The sequence below is a fragment of the Aquila chrysaetos genome, chromosome Z (assembly GCF_900496995.4).
Source record: "Aquila chrysaetos chrysaetos chromosome Z, bAquChr1.4, whole genome shotgun sequence".
NCBI lineage: Eukaryota > Metazoa > Chordata > Aves > Accipitriformes > Accipitridae > Aquila > Aquila chrysaetos.
Window position 1 is genome coordinate 32,062,588 of NC_044030.1, and position 18,511 is coordinate 32,081,098.

Below are 18,511 nucleotides of genomic sequence, written 5' to 3' on the forward strand. Positions count from 1 at the left end.
CAGTCAGTTTACGAGGTTAATGCTGTGTAATAAAGGTCAGTCTCATGCTGAACAGTGTGTGCCAATTATGTAGTACTATACTACAGCCAAGATGGCTGTAAACTGAGAGGGTAATGATCATTTAACATCAGGAACATCCACACAGCTCTGCTGTGGATATTAGTGAAATTTAGGTGTTCAGAGAATCAACGATAACATGCAAGTTGCCTTTGTGGATGCATTAGTTCAAAGTGGATGGCCTCTCCTTGGTGATATGAGACTGGGGAAATAAAACAGGAAATGACAGATGGAAAAGAGATTGAAAATTAATAGAGATTAATCTAGAAATAATTAATAATCTATTGTGAGTTGCAACAGCTTTTGAAGTGGAATAAAGCATAGTTTTAACTTTTTTTTTTTTTTTTTCACCCATTAAGTATCATGTCTTTTCCAACAGAGTCATGTCTTTTCCAATAGAGGTACAGGTGCAGGGCATGGATGTGAAAGGCATTAGGAGGGTAATGTACATGCTTTGTATGGAAAAGGAGGAAGTCAGGTTGCTGATGCAAGCAAATAAGCATCCCATGTGATCATGGGCTGTCTCCAAAGGATGATAGAGTGCTTCATAGTTAAAATTGATACTGGAAATTCTATCTGGTGTGTTCTATCATTGCATGATTTATAATGGTCTTTGTTAACTAGTTATACTTAGGTTTTCCCCATGTGCTTAAGAAAAAGAGAAAAAAAAAATTCTGAACAACCATCACCTGCTGTGATTTAGAGTTCTGATGTAATTGGTTGTCTTTAACATTTTCTTGTGCTGTTGTTCGTTTTCATTCATCTCTGAAGTCTTCCTTTTAAGAACTTATGCTATGACCTGACAAATGTTACTGGAGCTACTGAGTTGCATCTCAAAATAGAAAACATTTGTGGTAGTTTCCCCCACCATGATAATTCTCTGCTAGTGGCAGTAGAACCATCTAAGTGTATTTACTGCAGACAAGTTTAAAAAAAAAAAATTAAAAAAGAGAGCCCTCTGAGTAATACTGAAGATGATTGTTAAGTTTAAGCCAGTCTATAAAGAAGCTGCTTTAGCCTTATAATTGTCTGATTGTGTGCTAGATACAAAGATGGTACAGTTAACTCTTGAAAGCAATTTATCCTAGTACTGCTGATTAACAGTGGAATAAAATAGGACCTCAAAGATAAGATATTTTTTTTTCCAGTTTGTTTGCTGTTTTCTTTTTCCAAGGATGCTGCCCTGTGTGTTAGTTTTGATGACAGATTTTGATCAATATAGATTTTGTTCAAGCATCTCAACTCTAAGCTCTATGGAAGTTATATGGAGGAAGATGACTCTTTCAGTTTAAGGGATTTTAATTCAAACAATGTTTGCAAAGGAAGGGGAAAAGTAGTATTTTGTAGGTGGGTACTTTCCATGTTGTTTCTCATTTTTTGGGATTATGTTCAAGTTCAAGGTTCCTCACAATGTTCTCATTGGTAAACTGGACTTAAATTCTGCAACATGACCTTTGCGTTTCTATGGCACTTTCTGCAGCAGACTCAGGTAAATTATAAACTGGAAGTTTTTAATGAATCAAGTTTGACAATTATATTCCAATCAGTGCAGTATTCTTTTTGGTGATTTGACATGAAAATAAAATTATTTACATTTCTTTACATTCTTAAATCTGTTGGAGACTTTGGTTATGATTGTGCATACCATTTGAGAAGTGGTGGTGATTGCTTTTGGGCAGACAGCTAGCAGATAGCTGTAGTTCTTACAGAAACATGATATGTTACGTGTAATATTACAGGGATAGTATGCGTTTGGGAGTAGAAGGTGTAAACCTGAAAGGAAACCAAGTATTACGCTGTTATGGGAGGGACAGTAAGTGTTGTTATATACTTGCTATCATGTAGCATCTCCAGTTCTCATTCTAGGTTGTCAGAATATTTGATGTGTCACTTTTCAAATCCAAGTTAATTTTTGTTTCTTGTATGACTTAAAATTCAGTGATTATGAAGACAATCAGGATGTTCTTATATCGTAATAAGTGGTCAGCTATTGCCGCTTGTTTCCAAAAGAGAGTGGATTAATTGGAATAAAGTAATCAGATCATTATCACTGTGGATTTCATGGCTAAGTCTTTTAGTGTGTCTGTAGCCTGTTCCTTTCTTGAGATTGTCTTAGAAAAGAGATTGGATTTTGCTATCATCACCTCATTTTGACTATTGACTGTGTCGAAGTGTTGAGTTTGTCCCTGGTGGATCATGTTTTTTAACTGTTTTCTCTAGTGTTTCCTCAGATCTTTTGGAAGATAGATGGCTTCTGTCAGTGGACAGAATCTCTTAGCTGGATATTTTTGGAATGTAATGAACAGAAGTTTCTGTGGGCTTTAAAGACAGTTGGGATTTGAGAGTTTTTACTCTCCCTTCATTATAGTTCCACAGTTTGCCTCTGTGGCTACTGTTGTCAGCAACAGTACTTTGTGAATTCTAATTTAGTCAGGTTCAGTCCTTGCAGAACCTGTTTATAGACTTCACGGAATCATTTAAATTGGAAAAGACGCTTCAGATCATCAAGTCCAACCGTTAACCTAACACTGCCAAGTCCACCACTAAACCATGTCCCTAAGTGCCATATCTACACACCTTTTAAATACCTCCAGGGATGGTGACTCAATCACTTCCCTGGGCAGCCTGTTCCAGTGCTTGACAACCCTTTTAGTGAAGAAATTTTTCCTAATACCCAATTTAACCCTCCCCTGGTGCAACCTGAGGCTGTTTCTTCTTGTCCTGTCGCTTGTTACTTGGGAAAAGAGATTGACACCCACCTCGCTACAACGTCCTTTCAGATAGTTGTAGAGAGTGATAAGGTCTCCCCTGAAACCTCCTTTTCACCAGGCTAAATAACCCCAATTCCCTCAGCTGCTCCTCTCTTGCAGGAGACAGTGTGCTGCTACTATTATCTAAATTCCTTGCTTAAATACTTGGACATTAATTAGTGGGAATCTGTAGCAGTTACTTTCAGCAAAGATTTTTTTCTAAATATCACATATGAGATCCATTGGGCATTTTTATAACTTTTAAATGCACTCTTTATCTTAGAGACTTGATGTAAATGGATTTTTGCCAGAAAGGGAGCAGTACTCAGTGCTGGAGAATTGTGGCATAGATTCTGTACAGCAGGAGACACTTAACTGATGCCATTGGTTATGCAAGTGAACAGAAGCTATCTTTGTATGGCAGTGAAGGCATCGTTGAGAAATGTGAATTTTGCCTTGATACTGTAAGACAGACATTCAATTGTAAAGAACTGGGGGAAGGGGTGTGTGAACAAAAATGAAAGAAATAAGAGGAATAATTCATGAGAAAGTTAATAGATTAAGCTTACATAGGTTGGAAATAAAGGAGGATATTGAGCAGTAGCTGGTTTTGGTTTGCAAGAAGAGGTTTATCTCTGCAGAAAGTAGATCACTAAGATACTTTAAGAGAAGACAGGAGGAAAAGAATGTTTCAACTTCTGGATACAACAACAATCCTAAGATAAACAAGTACTCCAAAAAAGATTCATGCTCTAGAGTCTGATCTAAAGTGTATCCAAGACAATGTGATGTTTTTCATATATTTAAATGGGTTCTGTCAGTTAGTAAGGATTTGTGATCAGGTGTCTGGAAGTCTGATCATAAGGGACTATTGCATAACTTTCATGATTCTAAATTAAACTGCTCAAACAGAAAGTCTCATTGTACAAATAGATATAATTGTATGATTCTTTTGTGTGATTCTTCTGTGATTGCCTACTTTATGATCATTTCTCTGTAATCTATTCACTGTATTTATTGTATTTCCTTCTTCTTGTCAAATAGGTAAGCAACCTGAAGAAAATTTTAAAAGGAATATTGGATTACAACCATGAGGTAGGAACCGTTTTAAGTTATCTACATTCCTTTTTGTTGCATATTTCAGTTAACCTGTTCAATGTAAATTATTTTCTACTGATTGAGTTCTGACTTTTTCTTGCAAAGTATTTGGCATGCGGAGTGTTTCATGGCCTTTTCCCAGGTGTTAGACTTCACTAAAACTTCTCACGTGCTTTATTGAATACTCAGACCTTCCAGAGGAGTATGGTGTGTAAATTCTGTCGTACAAACAGTAGATGTCTTTGCTGACTATGTTCTGATGATGGAATTTAACAGGACCTGTGCTTGATTATTTTTTTTTTTTCCTCCTCTGCTCCAGCTGAAGCCTGCCTCTTTCCTTTTTTTTCTCTTGAGGAGAGAGAGTAAAGAGCATTTTTAGACTCTCCCCACATTAAAATTTTCAATAAAGTGTTTTAATCCTGGGATATTGGAGTCTGCCTTTGGCATTCTCTCAGACTATTGAGCAAACTCAGAAATGAACCACTTCAGAGGAGATACAATACAGTATTTTTTTATGTGGTGGATCTTCAGCTGAAATATGCTTTTAGTTTCAGTGATGTTTTGAGGCAAATTGATCTGTATAGGCTGCAGGACAAAATCCATAATATGTATGTTCTGGACATTGCTTGTCTCAAAATATCAACTTGTCATAAATGCTTCGGAGAGGAAGATATTTGTTAATAAACTTAAGTCTTTAAAAATGAACAGATTTTCAGAAAGAAAAAATTAGACTTATAAGCTCATACTCAATAAATGGTCAGGTATCCATGTTGAAATAAATTTTGAAAATTGATGTTTAAACAAAGTGGTCATAACTTACAATTCTAGAAAGAAACAAATAGGGGTTTATTGTAGACATTTAATATTACTACGACAAAGCGATGCCAGCTTCTTTTTGGCTAGTTGGCATATATGTTGATTAAGTTTCTGGTGTGAAAACTTTACTACTACGCAAGTTTTTAGCTGTTTCAAGCTGGTTATGTTCTGCAAAGGTAATGCACATTTATAAGTTTGACTGGATTTTGGTTTGGTTTCTAGTTTTTTTTCTGCTAAGGCGATGCTCGTGCTGATAAGGGAGATGATCTGGATTCCACTATGAATCCTGGTTATGTTTTCCTCAACTTGATTTCCTCTCCTAGCAGTCACCTTCTACAAAAATACAGATGTTGAATGTATATGGATTTTACCTGATGTAGCTAAACGCCTTTGAAAAGTGGATATGCTAATTTTCTTCATCTTCAAAAATGTAAAAATTTGTATTGCATTCAGGAGGACAGTCTTTCAATAGCTATTCTACATTGCTGTCTTTGTCAATATGGCAGAACAAGAAGCCAAAGTTACCTGTTTGTAGCTTACATGCTTTGTTATTCCCCCAGTAATCTTGCTGCAGAACTCTGCTGCTCTGGAATTGAAACTTGCATTCTTTTGTAAAGATCTTTTATTTTTTAAATGGGGAAAAATGCTCTTCTTCATCTCAAGATATTTATTGCAGAGTCTATCCTTTGTTTTCATATTTCTTTCAGATTTTTTTGTTGTTGTTGTTGAACTAAAATTGTATCTCATGTTTATTTCAAAAGCCTCTGTTTACAACTTCACATCCTTGGTTTCTTCATAGTGCCTGCTGATATGTGTCTTCCCTTCAGCTTTCTTCAACAGCAATTACATTATCAGTAACTATGAAGCCATTGTAGTACTATTAACTTAAATCCGGCATTGCATTTGAAAGAAATTCAGGAACTACAGATCAATATATAAACACATATCAGATTTGTACAATTCAAATTGTGCTTTACTGTATTATTGCAGTCTATGTACAAAGGTAATATTTTCCGTTGTGCTTGATGCATTCACAGAATTCTTCCTTTCTCACTAGAATGACCTAAAGGAAGTCTTTTCCAACAAGAATGAATTTGGGTCCTTTAAAATATACAGAGATTTTTTAGTAGTGTTGGTGCTCATTCTTTTGAGGAAGCTGTTTAAAAAAACAATACGAAAACCACCATACAAAACAAGAACAAACTCAACCACAACAATTCCACAAAGCCCAACCCTGGCAAACTTTTGAATGGCTTGATTTCCGTGTATTCTTCATATACTCCCGTTAAATGTTTTTTATAAATACCTTTACCTGATTTTCTGTTTTTCTTGAAAAAGGGCATCCAGCAAACAAATGACTGATTCCCTCCATAGTCATTGTTTCTTTATTGCACCCTGCTTAAGAAGTGACAGTTTCTTTTTATCTGCAATTAATGTGTCAGATCTGTTTAATTCCATATTTCATATTCATATTTTCAGCCCCCTGAAAGATCTTTATGAACAGTTTAGCAGAATTGTTTAATTCCTTCTACTGACAATCATTAATATAAATCCTACTTAATTATAAATCAGATTACATTAATTGTAAGTCACATGGCTTCTATTGTTTTGGGTTTTTTTCCTCTTTCTGCATGTGGGCTGTTTAATTATGTATTGTACTACTACCTCAAATTCTCTTCGATGGAACTAGCTTTCTTAGCTCTGAGATTTGCTAAATATCCTTCAGTTTTCTGAAAGTGTGAGCCTGAGTGATCGAGTTTTTTACTGTCTTACATTTGTCATCCATCAGTGCTAGACACACGTATTATATAAGTGAAATATTTCAATTTCTGGCTTCCTAGTGGTAAGAAATGTGAGATTTGTGTATAATATTTTGTGCTACATAAGGTGCTTTTAGGCATACAGGGTTTTTTTTTACATGGAATGCTTAAAAAAAAATAATCAGTTATCCATGTGCTGTTGATCACTATGGAAGCCTACCTTTGCTACCTTTCTTATCTCAAGAAAAAAATCTTGCTAAGTTTGAAACGAATCGTTTCTTATTAGTTGAATGTATTGGCTTTGTGTGGCAGGGTTTTGGGGGGGTGGTTACAGGGGTGGCTTCTGTGAGAATCTGCTGGAAGCTTCCCCTGTGTCCGACAGAGCCAATACCAACCAGCCCTAAGACAGACCCGCCGCCGGCCAAGGCCGAGACAATCAGCGATAGTGGTAGCGCCTCTGTGATAACATATTTAAGAAGGAAAAAAAGTTGCTGGGACAGACAGAAATGGCAGCCAGAGAGAGGAGTGAGAACATGTAAGAGAAACAACTCTGCAGACACCAAGGTCAGTGAAGAAGAAGGGGAGGAGATGCTCCAGACGCCAGAGCAGAGATTCCCCTGCAGCCTGTGGTGAAGACCATGCTGAGGCAGGCTGTCCCCCTGCAGCCCATGGAGCTCCACGGTGGAGCAGATATCCACCCGCAGCCCATGAAGGACCCCACGCTGGAGCAGGTGGATGCCCGAAGGAGGCTGTGACCCTGTGGGAAGCCTGCGCTGGAGCAGGCTTCTGGCAGGACCTGTGGAGAGAGGATCCCACGCTGGAGCAGGTTTTCTGGCAGGACTTGTGACCCTGCAGGTGACCCACGCTGGAGTGGTGTGCTCCTGAAGGACTGCACGCCATGGAAGGGACCCATGCTGGAGCAGTTTGTGAAGAACTGCAGCCCGTGGGAAGGACCCACGCTGGAGAAGTTTGTGCAGGACTGTCTCCTGTGGGAGGGACCCCACGCTGGAGCAGGGGAAGAGTGTGATGAGTCCTCCCCCTGAGGAGGATGAAGCGGCAGAAATAATGTGTGATGAACTGACCATAAACCCCATTCCCCATCCCCCTGCGCCACTGTGGGGGGTAGATAGAGAATCCGGGAGTGAAGTTGTGCCGGAGAAGAAGGGAGGGGTGGAGGGAAGGTGTTCTGAGATTTGGTTTTATTTCTCATTACCCTACTCTGGTTGATGGGTAATAAATTGAGTTAATTTTCCCCAAGTTGAGTCTGTTTTGCCCGTGACGGTAATTGGTGAGTGATGTCTCCTGTCCTTATCTCAACCCACGAGCCCTTTGTTATATTTTCTTCTCCCCTGTCCAGCTGAGGATGGGGGAGTGATAGAATGGCTTTGGTGGGCACCTGGCATTCAGCCAGGGTCAACCTGCCACACTGAGACTGTCAGGTTTGTCTTCTCCCAAATATTAGTTGTGTCAAGCAGTATGGTTTAATATTTGGATGTTAGGTGTTAGGCAATTTAGTTTGTTGCAAAGGTGGATTGAAAACTATGTTAAAGTATGAGTGAATTGCTCTTGTTCATTCTGAATCATATTTGTATTTTGAAATGTGTGTGTATGTATTTGTGTAGTGATACAGACATGTATGTACTGGGTCTTTATGCAGATTCTAGGGCAGCAGATTGATGACTTCACGCTTCCTGATGTTAACCTGATCGGAGAGCACGCTGATGCTGCGGAGCTTGGGAGAATGCTTCAGCTTATTTTGGGATGCGCTGTGAATTGTGAACAGAAGCAAGGTATTAAATTTTGAAAGCATGTTTCTCCCAGGCAGTGAATGAAAATACAGCTGCTTGTGTAGCTACTTAAGAGAAAAATTATACCTCTCAGGTTGCTGTCAGAGACAAACGTATTTTTTTCAGTGATGACATTTTGTCCTACAGATAAAAATTGTTGTTTTGTTATAAGCTTCACTAGTTTTGGAGTCTCACACTGTGGAACTGGTTTTGCTTCCAACATGCATATTTTCAATTTTTGTTTGCTGAGCTGAAAAGGCACTCTACAAAGGAAAATTCTTGGGCCCACCCTTTAACCATTTATGAGGTAGATCGCGATAGTTAAGAACTAAAAAATTTGATTGTTGCGCTATCCTGTATGACTCTTGGTTTTAGGAATGCGTTCCTGTCAGCATCTTACTACATGGCCTAGAGCCATCAGTGTGACTGGGCGTTGGTCTGAAGATATGTCTGGTGTGATTTGGGATACTGTAGTTTCTGAGACTTTTGCGTGGGGTTGGCAAATAGGAAAAAGTAATGTTGGCAATAACGCCGTTCTGGACAGCAGCTGAAGACTGAGCATGTGATACCTTAAAGGCATCTAAAATGTCACTTGAGGCATCTGTTAGGCGATTGAATCCCACTTCAGCAGCCACTGAAAGAGACTTCTGCCTCTCTTGATTCCCATGGCACCAGCTGTCTATCTGTCCTGCGCAGGTAAAATAGGGAGCCATTCATTTCTCCTGCACAAGCCACAGAGGATGTGATGAACAACGGAGACACTTGTTGAAGTGTCCCAAATCTCATATTCTAAACTTGCCTTGGGTGCAGGGTGTCTTATTGTTACCCAATCACCTTAAATTACACTTAATTCAAGCTAGGTTAAGGTAACAAAGCAACTACAAACATTTATTCTTAACACTTAAAACAGGAAGTGTAGGAACATATTATTAAATACACATGTGGGTAAATAAATCTGTTTACTGTATTTACATTAAAGTCGCATCAGATATCTGTCCCTTCCTGATTTAGCTCATTTTGGTTTGTTTTCTGACAAAATGGCAGCCAGGGTTTCAGACCTTTTGTCTTCCTCTTGCATGGTGCATCTTAGCTTTTATAGCTATTTTCCCCTTTCCAGTTTTCTCAGGTGTCTAAATCACTTTAATTTCTCCTTCTGAAATTACTTTTATTCTTCCCTTAATCAGGAGACAGTCTGGCTATCCTATTAATTAAAATAGAGGTAATTTTCTTCCATGAGTACATAAATAACTCTGTTTTATTAGGCCTCCTGTCCTCTCTGTTTTATGTAAAATTAACTTACTTCCTTTTGGTGACTATTTGGCATCCTCCAGTGGGAAGTGTATGTTATTTCCATGTTTCTCATACTCTTTCAGTCTGGACACTAAAAATGTTATGTTTGAAATACTGGAACAGTCTAGTTTTATATACTTTGAGTGAGACTTGGCAATTAATCACTTTGAGGTGACTGATTCCCAGCAATTTTCCTTTTGGGCAAATCGTTAAAAGAATACAGGTCGCATGTAAAGGTGATCATATCTGTCTGGAAACCATATGATACTGGGTAAGTCATAAACTCCTTGACTTGATCTAAATGTCGGAATTTGTCTTTCAAAGCACTGTATTATCTTACAAGGTACCTGCTGTGTAGCTCACATCTACGCGTAGGTGAGGAATGAAAAAATTAAGGGGACTTATTTGTGATATAGCACAGAAATAAGAACAGAAACCAAGAATGGATATGAAAATGCCTTGAAATGACGATGCTTAGGAAGGCAGGACATTATTGTTAAACTTATGGAAAAGGGCAACCTATGCATGGATCATGTACTTGTTCCCAAACTATTCAGCTATACAAAGTGAGAAAAGGAGCATAAGTAATTATTTCAGAAGTGTGAGATGCCAGAAGGAAAAAAAAAAAAAGATGACAATTGTGTACATTTTTCATTGTTGCAGAGTTCCAATGAGCCGGAATTTATGTCTGAATGGACTTCTGATAAAGTCTTGTTGAGTTTGTTGGGGTGGGACATGACTGGTAATTATACATTTCAGTGTCATCTGTGGCACCTACTCATTTTGTAGAAAGGATGCAGCTTCTGACCTCATGTTCTGTGTGACTTCAGTTTCAACAGTAACATTTCAGAATGCTCTTATTTTCAGAGTACATCCAGACCATAATGATGATGGAAGAGTCGGTTCAACATGTTGTCATGACAGCCATTCAGGAGGTATGCTGGGATGTCCACAGTGTGTAAAAGTTCAGCCTTTCAGTATTTTAGAAAAGTATGCTTTTTCCCACCTTGGAAAAACTTAGCTGGAAGTAAAGAAGGGGCATAGATTTTGCTGTTGTACATTGAAAAATATTTATTTTTCCTTAGAGAAACAAATCAGTAAAGATTCTTTATGTCAAGGAACTCTGGTTGAATGTCCCACTTTTCTTTAAATCTAGAAGATTGAAACTTCTAGATACTTTTGATACTGGGTTCCCTTTCCTTTACCTTCCCTACCCTGTGGCTCCTGAAATGCACTAGACTGCTTTTATGTGAGTAACCAAATACTGTAAAATTTCTTCAAAATTTGTACGTTGGAATTGCAAGACTCCATGAATTGTTTTGTTTTGTTTTACTGGATAATTGAAAAGACAGAGAAATGGATAGCAGAGTATTCTTTTGTCAGCTGGAGCGTTATGAATAAGCTAATGAAGCTATTTGTGCTAATATGTTTTTACAAGTTAGTAAGTATTCTGCAGTGTATTTTGTGAAAGTGCTGTTCAGTAGTAAATTAAAACCACAGTGAAAATTTAAACCACAGTGTTAGTGACCACTATAGCAATGAAGCCCACATGTGACTTCTTAGGAGCCCAAAGTGCATATAAGTGAAGCACCTATCAGTCTTCATAGATGGAGGTTTACTGCAGGGCAGGCCACTAAGAAAAGCAGGAAATTGCTGGTAATCCCATTTCTTCTGAACCTGAACAAGAGAAACCAAATTCCATATTGATTTCTAGAGCAATTTCACTTTTCTGTAATGTCTGAATAGAGAAAGAGATGTTGGTGACCCTACAGGAACCCCTTCCCCTATTACCACTTTGACCAATGCTGTATCTATGCAATCATACATCCTGTTGTCTGTGTGTGACTGCTATCTATAATGTTGCAGAGAGGACTTTTGAAATCAGCATTGAAAGAATCGTTATGCTAAATCATCTTCCAGGCAGTGCTGCCAAGCATCAGTTTGCCTGAGTTTTGGGATATTTTACTTTTGCATTCTTTTTAACTATAATACAATGTTTTGGTGGATTTTTCTAATGTCCTCTTTTTAAACCCAACTTTCAGCATCATTTTATTCTGCACTGTCTTAAAATAGAAAACCTTCTACCCTCCCTCCTTCTGTTGAAAATCTTCTGTTTGATTTTTGTAAAAATCCCCTTCATTTGAAAAAATAGCCAGATATGAAGCAGCCCACATTTTTTGGCATTTGATGAGTAGACATTGAAATTGTTCAGTGTTTGTGCCCTTTCTGAGATGTGGAAGAGAAATCACAGGATGAGGGTCTGTTCTTCTGGAACAGATTTTTGAAACTCAGTGAATCAAAAAGCTTACTATTCAGGTACTGGTGCAGTTCTGAGTGATTTTAATGCTATCTTCCAAGCTGCATAGAAATCCAAGCCATTCAGAACCAAATGAGGAGGATCTTAGGTGCTTATTGAAGAGGTCAGAAAGCGTCTCAAAAACTTTGAGATGCTTTGAGAGCGGGACCTCCCTCCATTATTTTTCAACATTCTTCGGAGTCTGGAGAGGTCCCAGTTGACTGGAAGCTGGCAAAAGTTGTCCCAATTTTCAAGAGGAGAAAGAAAGGAAGACCCTGGTAATTAGAGTTCTGTCTCACTTCAGTGCCTGGCAGAATTATGGAGAAGGTTATTCTGGGGGTTACTGAAAGACACTTGAGAGACAATGCAGGCATTGGTCATAGCCAGCACAGGTTCATGAGGGGAAAGTCCTGCTTAACTAACTTAATTTCCTTTTATGACAAGGTTGCCCATCTAGTTGACCAAGGGAAGCCAGTAGATATGGAGTTTTTGGATTTTAGCAAAGCTTTTGATGCTGTCTCTCACAGTATCCTCCAGGACAAAACGTCAGGCATACATTTAGATAAGTCTGTAATATGTTGGGTGAGCAACTTACTGATGGGTTGGGCTCAAAGAATAGTAGTAAATGGGGTTACATCAGGCTCGCAGCCAGTCACCAGTGGGGTTCCCCAGGGGTCAATTTTAGGGCCAGTGCTCTTTAATGGTTTTATAAATTATCTGGACACAGGAATCAAATGTACATTAAGGAAGTTTGCTGATGATACTAAACTAGGAGAAGCTGTGGACTCCCTTGAGGGTAGAGTGGCCTTAAAGGGAGATCTGGATAGACTAAAGAGCTAGGCAGTCACCAACTGTATGAAATTTAACGTTAAAGAGCAAGTGCTGGATTCTCCACCTGGGACAGGGTAATCCTGCTTACATGTACAAATTGGGGGATGAGAGGCTGGAGAACAGCCCCACGGAAAGAGATCTGGGGGTTTGGGTTGATGGCAAGTTGAATATGAGTCAACAGTGTGCCCTGGCAGCGCCAAGGGCCAACTGTGTCCTAGAGTGCATCAAGCACAGCATAGCTAGCCAGTCAAGGGACGTGATTGTCCCACTCTGTGCCGCACTGGTGCAGCCTCACCTCGAGTACTGCGTGCAGTTTTGGGCACCTCAATATAAGAAGGACATCAGACTATTGAAGTGTGTCCAGAGGAGAGTGACCAAGATGGTGGAAGGTTTTGAGGGCAAGATTTATGAGCAGCAGCTGAGGTCTCTTGGTTTGTTCAGCTCAGAGAAGAGAAGGTCGAGGGGTGCCCTCATCGCAGTCTACAACTTCCTCAAGAGGGGCAGTGGAGGAGGAGGTGTTGATCTCCTCTCTCTGGTGACCAGCAATAGAACATGAGGAAATGGAATGAAGCTGCATCAGGGGAAGTTCAGACTGGACACTAGGAAAAGGTCTTTCACTGAGAGGGTGGTCAGTCACTGGAACAGGCTCCCTAGGGAAGTGGTCACGGCACCAAGCCTGTCAGAGTTCAAGGAGTGTCTGGATGATGCTCTTAGTCATATGGTTTAGTTTTAGGTAGTGTTGGACTCAATGATCCTTATGGGTCCCTTCCAATTCGAGATATTCTGTGATTCTAACAAGAGTTTAGATCCAGAGAGTCTTTTCAGAGCTGCACCTGCAGTCTGTGTCTTTGGAGGGGTGAAACTTCACTGGATTTAAGGAGGTTTTTCTATTTATTGGACTCAAGTGACTTGGACTAAGCAATATGTAGGAGACACCATAATAAAGTGCCTAGGAAAGTAGCTATATATGCATATTTGAAAAGTTGGTATATCGCCTAATTTAAACATTTCAAAGTGTTTGACATGCAGGTACTCTTTTTTTCAAAATTAGGTATGTAAAAAGACCTCTAAGCTTTACTGATGTATTATGTAATTTGTTTTTCTGTTTCAGCAAAGCACATATCAATGTGTTTTGATACTTCTTTGCTTTTCATAAATCAACTTACTCATGAAAATATTTCATGAGGCACAGTAGAACAAGCCTCTGACCTGTTCTTTCTGGTTTTTGCATGAAGCAGCTGATTTTTAAATGGAAGAAGCAGCATTTTATGTTTTAAATTCTATTTGGTTATTTTGATTTTTTAATAACTTGTGACTCTTCAGCATTCCCTTTCTTCATTTATTTAAATGTTTAAAGTAAAATATTAATAATAAAATATGCCTTATGCTCCATAAAGGTTTTCTAAATTGAACAATGCTGTTCTGTTATTTTTTCAGTGCAGTCAAATTGATCTGTTGTGCTGCCACCACTTAGATTCTTAGATTCTAATCTGCAGGTGTGCATTTCTAAATGCAAGCTGTGCACAAGATAGAGGAAGAGAAGGACGATACAGCTATCAAAAATATTACAGAAAATATAAATTATGTATTGTATATTCTGTAATGTATACTCCTATATTCTGTTTGTATTATTATAATCTATTATTACTTGCAATTAATATATTACTATGTATAATGTAACATTTTTAATTTCATAATTTGCAGGGTTTTTTAAAGGCCAGAAATCTTTCCTTACAGAAATTATTTTGGCCATTATGTATTTCTCTTTCATTTCTTCTCCTTCCCTTGACATCCTTTAGAAATTCTGCTGTCATTTTCCTAAGTCTTTTCTTTGAGCAGCCAAGCTCATTATTGATGAAAGTGGTAACTGGTGAAATTGTTTGCCTTTGCTGTTTAGAACATATGTAAACTTGATCATTTAGCAGGTGTCTGTGCAGGTCAAGTTGAGAGTCAGAACAGGCTCTTAACAGCAAAGTACTAGAGCTAGTGTCAAAGCTTGTCTGGGGCGCATAGCAAAAGATACTTCCTGTCCGGATTAATACCATCTGTGTTACTTCCACAAAGTAGAAATTGTTTGGTTTTGTGGGTTTTTTTTCCCCCTGTGTTTTGTCCTGACTGTTTGAAGGTTCATCTTGTCTGAAGTAAAAGTGGTTTTTGAATAGCTACGAAATGATAGAAAAATATTTCCTTGGGTCTGTCAGCAGTATTGGAGGAGGAAGAAAGTCCAGCTGCACTGAAGGATACACACTGTGTCATACATAGCCTTGATTCTTAAAAAGCAAACAAACAAAAAGATGCTTTAAAAAAGAAAAACAACCTTCTGAATACAGAAGCTGGATTTTGACATTGTTTCACGGGCACTTAAATGAGCTTGTACAATGTTAGCAACTGTAGAAGAAGCATTTCAGAAAAAGCAAATGTTTTGAACTTTTAACATCATCAACTAAGTGGTGCAGCTGCATTTGCAAAATCATGCAAATCATGTGTAGGGGAAAAAAGCATTCGAAATTCAGGTTATTCATGCATGCAGTTTTTGTGATAGTTTTACCCCTTCTCTAATCTTTATGTATCCATGACAACACAACTTGTTCACATTTCACAAGCAAAGCAGTTAAGAAGTGAAGGTTTTAATAATATAAAATTAGCAGATCTTACAAAGTATTTTGTAAGACATCATACCAAAACTATAAGCATGAAAATGTATAGATGTAAAGGATAACAGGGAATGACAACTGCTTCTCATAAAACTACACAAAGAGTTATAAAAATTGTCATGTCCTAGTTATCATACCATTTAAAATCCAGACTGACCTCTTCACCACAGAATAAGCTGTTTTGATTTTAAATGACTTTCTGATTATTTGAACAAATGCTTGTGCTACTTCAAGTCTTCATTCCAAATATGCAAAATAAACCAGAAAAAGAGCAAGGAAGTAAATGCTAGTTGCTTGCTTTTTCACTGTGGGAAGCTCTTAAGCAGACTTTTCCTTCTACTGTAGAGGCCTAACGCAGTTGCTTGATTTTGCAGGCACTTTTTTGATTTCCCTGTTTATAATCAATTCACTTTTAAAATCTCTGCACATCATCATCATCCATTAAAGGTACATGTGAAAATAGATAATACTATACTTAAGCTACACTGTGAGTTTGGAGCTGAAAGCCAGTTCCAGCACTGCAAAATTGTGAAGGTAGACCTTTATGCCCACCTGTAGTTTGCTTCTGAAGAAAAGAAAACTTGCAGCTGTGGAGGGGGAATGAGAAGACCACTTCCTTCTGCTTTTTATTCTTTTGAGTCAGTCAGCTGAAATAGAAATGAAATAAAGTTTGCCACTCAAAAGTACTGGCATTGACCCATACCTGTTAAGACCATGTGTTCTAATATCACACTTGCAGGCTGCATGTGAAGCACTGAACTAGAGCAGTATTTCAGGAATTTGTCTGAATGCGAGCTTGAAAGTAAAGGAGATATATAGCAGAACACAGTAAGTAAGTTTGCTTTAAAAATTAATAACAGCCTACTAGTATCATCAGATTAGTAGCAAATAATGCAGAAAAAGCTAATATGCTATCAAGCAGGTAACTGATGAAATGAGTGTTTTGGAGCTCTAAACTTCAGTAGTATCTGAGAATGCTGGTGGACAAGAAATGAAGTGAAGAATAGGGGGAAACTAGGCAAGTCTGTTACCTTATTTTTTTTTAGGTGGATGGAAGGTGTAGTGTTTGCTTTGAGTTGACCTACATATCTGTATGCAATCGTAAAACAGCATTCAGTAAAACTTTTCTTGAATTTTTTGGTAAATCTTACTAAAGAAAGAGAGAGAAGATTGGATAAGTGGGTAGAGTTGTACCCTATTAGCTGTGCTGTTTATGGTAAAGTGTTTGCTACTAAGCAGGGAGAAACTGGGTAGAGGCAATTCAGAAGCAGAGCACAGTCAAGATAACTTGCTTATATATACCACTGTCATCTCCAATGTGTGGGAAGATGTGTAGGGAAAAGATGGAAGCGCTCTCTCACCCTGATAACTCTCCCCACTTAACTTCAGTTTATTGTTAACTGATGATCAGAAGTTGGATTCCTGTTATTACTTGTGAGTAATCTGGCAATCTCGTTCCTGTTCCTTGTCTGGTCGTGCTACTTGGACGCAGCACAATCACTTAGATTTCTTCTTTAGCATCGCCACAGTATCACAGGTCATAAGATTGCAAGGTGCTTCTTGTTGCATTGAGTCAATCATCTTGTCTGTGGCTTTTGGCCTCAGTGCCTCATGCACTCTTCCCATGACGTTCCCAGTAATTCTGTGTAACATTCACACTGCACCCACACCATGTATCTCCACCACCTAATCCTTCTCCAGCTAATGTCCTCTGGACATTTGTGCTAAGGGTTCGTAAGGACAGGAAGTTTTGGGACAGCAAAACTCATTGAAGAATAAAGGGATTATATTATTGGCCTCAGCCTGCTTTCTTTACGGTAATCCACAGAAAACAGCAACACCACAGTGGCCTCTAGTGGGTTGTGCAGCCTCTTGTATTCCTCCTACAGTAAGTCTTGGGCAGGCCTATTAAGCTGGGTTTCTGAAGAGGAAGTTGTGCTACAGCCAGAAAGGGGTGGTGGCTCTCAGGGACTTGTTGTACATCCTTGCAGGCTTCATGCAGCCTGGGACCTGCCAGTTGGAAAGTACTGGCTTAACGGGTGGAACATATTTAGTGTCTGAAGTGTGTTTGTGAACAGTGTTGTGGGATATAGAATAGGGAGAAGAGTTCAGTATTTGGTTAATACGGATATCCCTGTTAGTCATCTGGAAAAGTATTTAAACAGTAGCTAGTGAAACGGAGTAATTGAAACGTCGATAAACATCACAGAGCAGAGAGGGATTGGAAGTTCTTGTTTTGGATGGCAAAATTATAATCAGCTTAGTTAACACAGACCTAAATTAAATACAAGTTTGTAATGCCACTATATATGGTAATGAAAAAGACATGACTTTGTTTTTCATGGAAAAGCTCTGAGGCTAGGGACTTTCTAGTTACTGTTACAGAGAATCTGGCCTTCATGGAATGCTTCATTTCAGAGTAGTTTATCACTGTAAAGATGTAGACAAAATGAAAGGAATTCAGCAGTTAGCAACAAACATCATCAAGGTCTGAGGAGAACTGTTGAGGACAAATAGATGAATTTAAGCGTGTGGTACGCAGCTAAATCCCAGTTAAGGAGATGGGGAAAAGGAGAGAAACGTAAGTATATAAATATTTGAATGATGTCATTGTCAAACAGTGATTTTTCTCTTGTACACAGTGGTATAAACAGAAAGGATGGAGAAGAAATGAAAGCTCTGTGTGTCTGAGGAACTTTGCCAATGAAAAGTAATGCAAAAGCACTGATTTCTGGAAGGAATAATGGAAGCCCTGTCTCTGGAGAGAGTAACTGGACAGGAGGCCTTAGGAAAGAAATCTTGTTCTGATTTTGGTTAGGATAGGGCTTTTTTGATTATAACTTCCATGAATTGTGTCACTGGAGAACTCATAAAACATTTTGTGTTTGGACAGGATGACAGAAACCATCAGTGTCATTCCGTAATGCTGCCTTTTGAGTTAGTTACAGCATATTACTCTTTTGGTATCTTACAGCTTTCAGTAATAACTTTGCCTTAATATGTTTGCTGAAAGTGGGTGGGAGGAGGTCTTTGGGCTACTACTCAAGTTACATTTGATTTTAGCTTTTAACTACCTATGTAGCTGATCAGTGGGTTACTGAAAGAAAATTTAGTTTCTTATCAGCTTTTCATCATTTAGTAAGCACATCAGTCAATTTGAAGGGCTTTTTTT

The 18,511-nt window shown here is 38.5% G+C and overlaps 1 protein-coding gene across 7 annotated transcripts in view; it reads left to right on the plus strand.

The window, feature by feature from the left end:
* Positions 1 to 18,511, plus strand: part of HOOK3 (hook microtubule tethering protein 3) — a 112,259-nt gene that overhangs the window by 40,554 nt on the left and 53,194 nt on the right. For all 7 annotated transcript variants that reach the window (XM_041120711.1, XM_041120712.1, XM_041120713.1 and 4 more), the window contains 3 exons: positions 3,852 to 3,902; positions 8,139 to 8,271; positions 10,426 to 10,493. In XM_041120711.1, the coding sequence (XP_040976645.1) occupies positions 3,852 to 3,902; positions 8,139 to 8,271; positions 10,426 to 10,493 (252 nt within the window). The remainder of the gene's footprint in view (positions 1 to 3,851; positions 3,903 to 8,138; positions 8,272 to 10,425; positions 10,494 to 18,511) is intronic.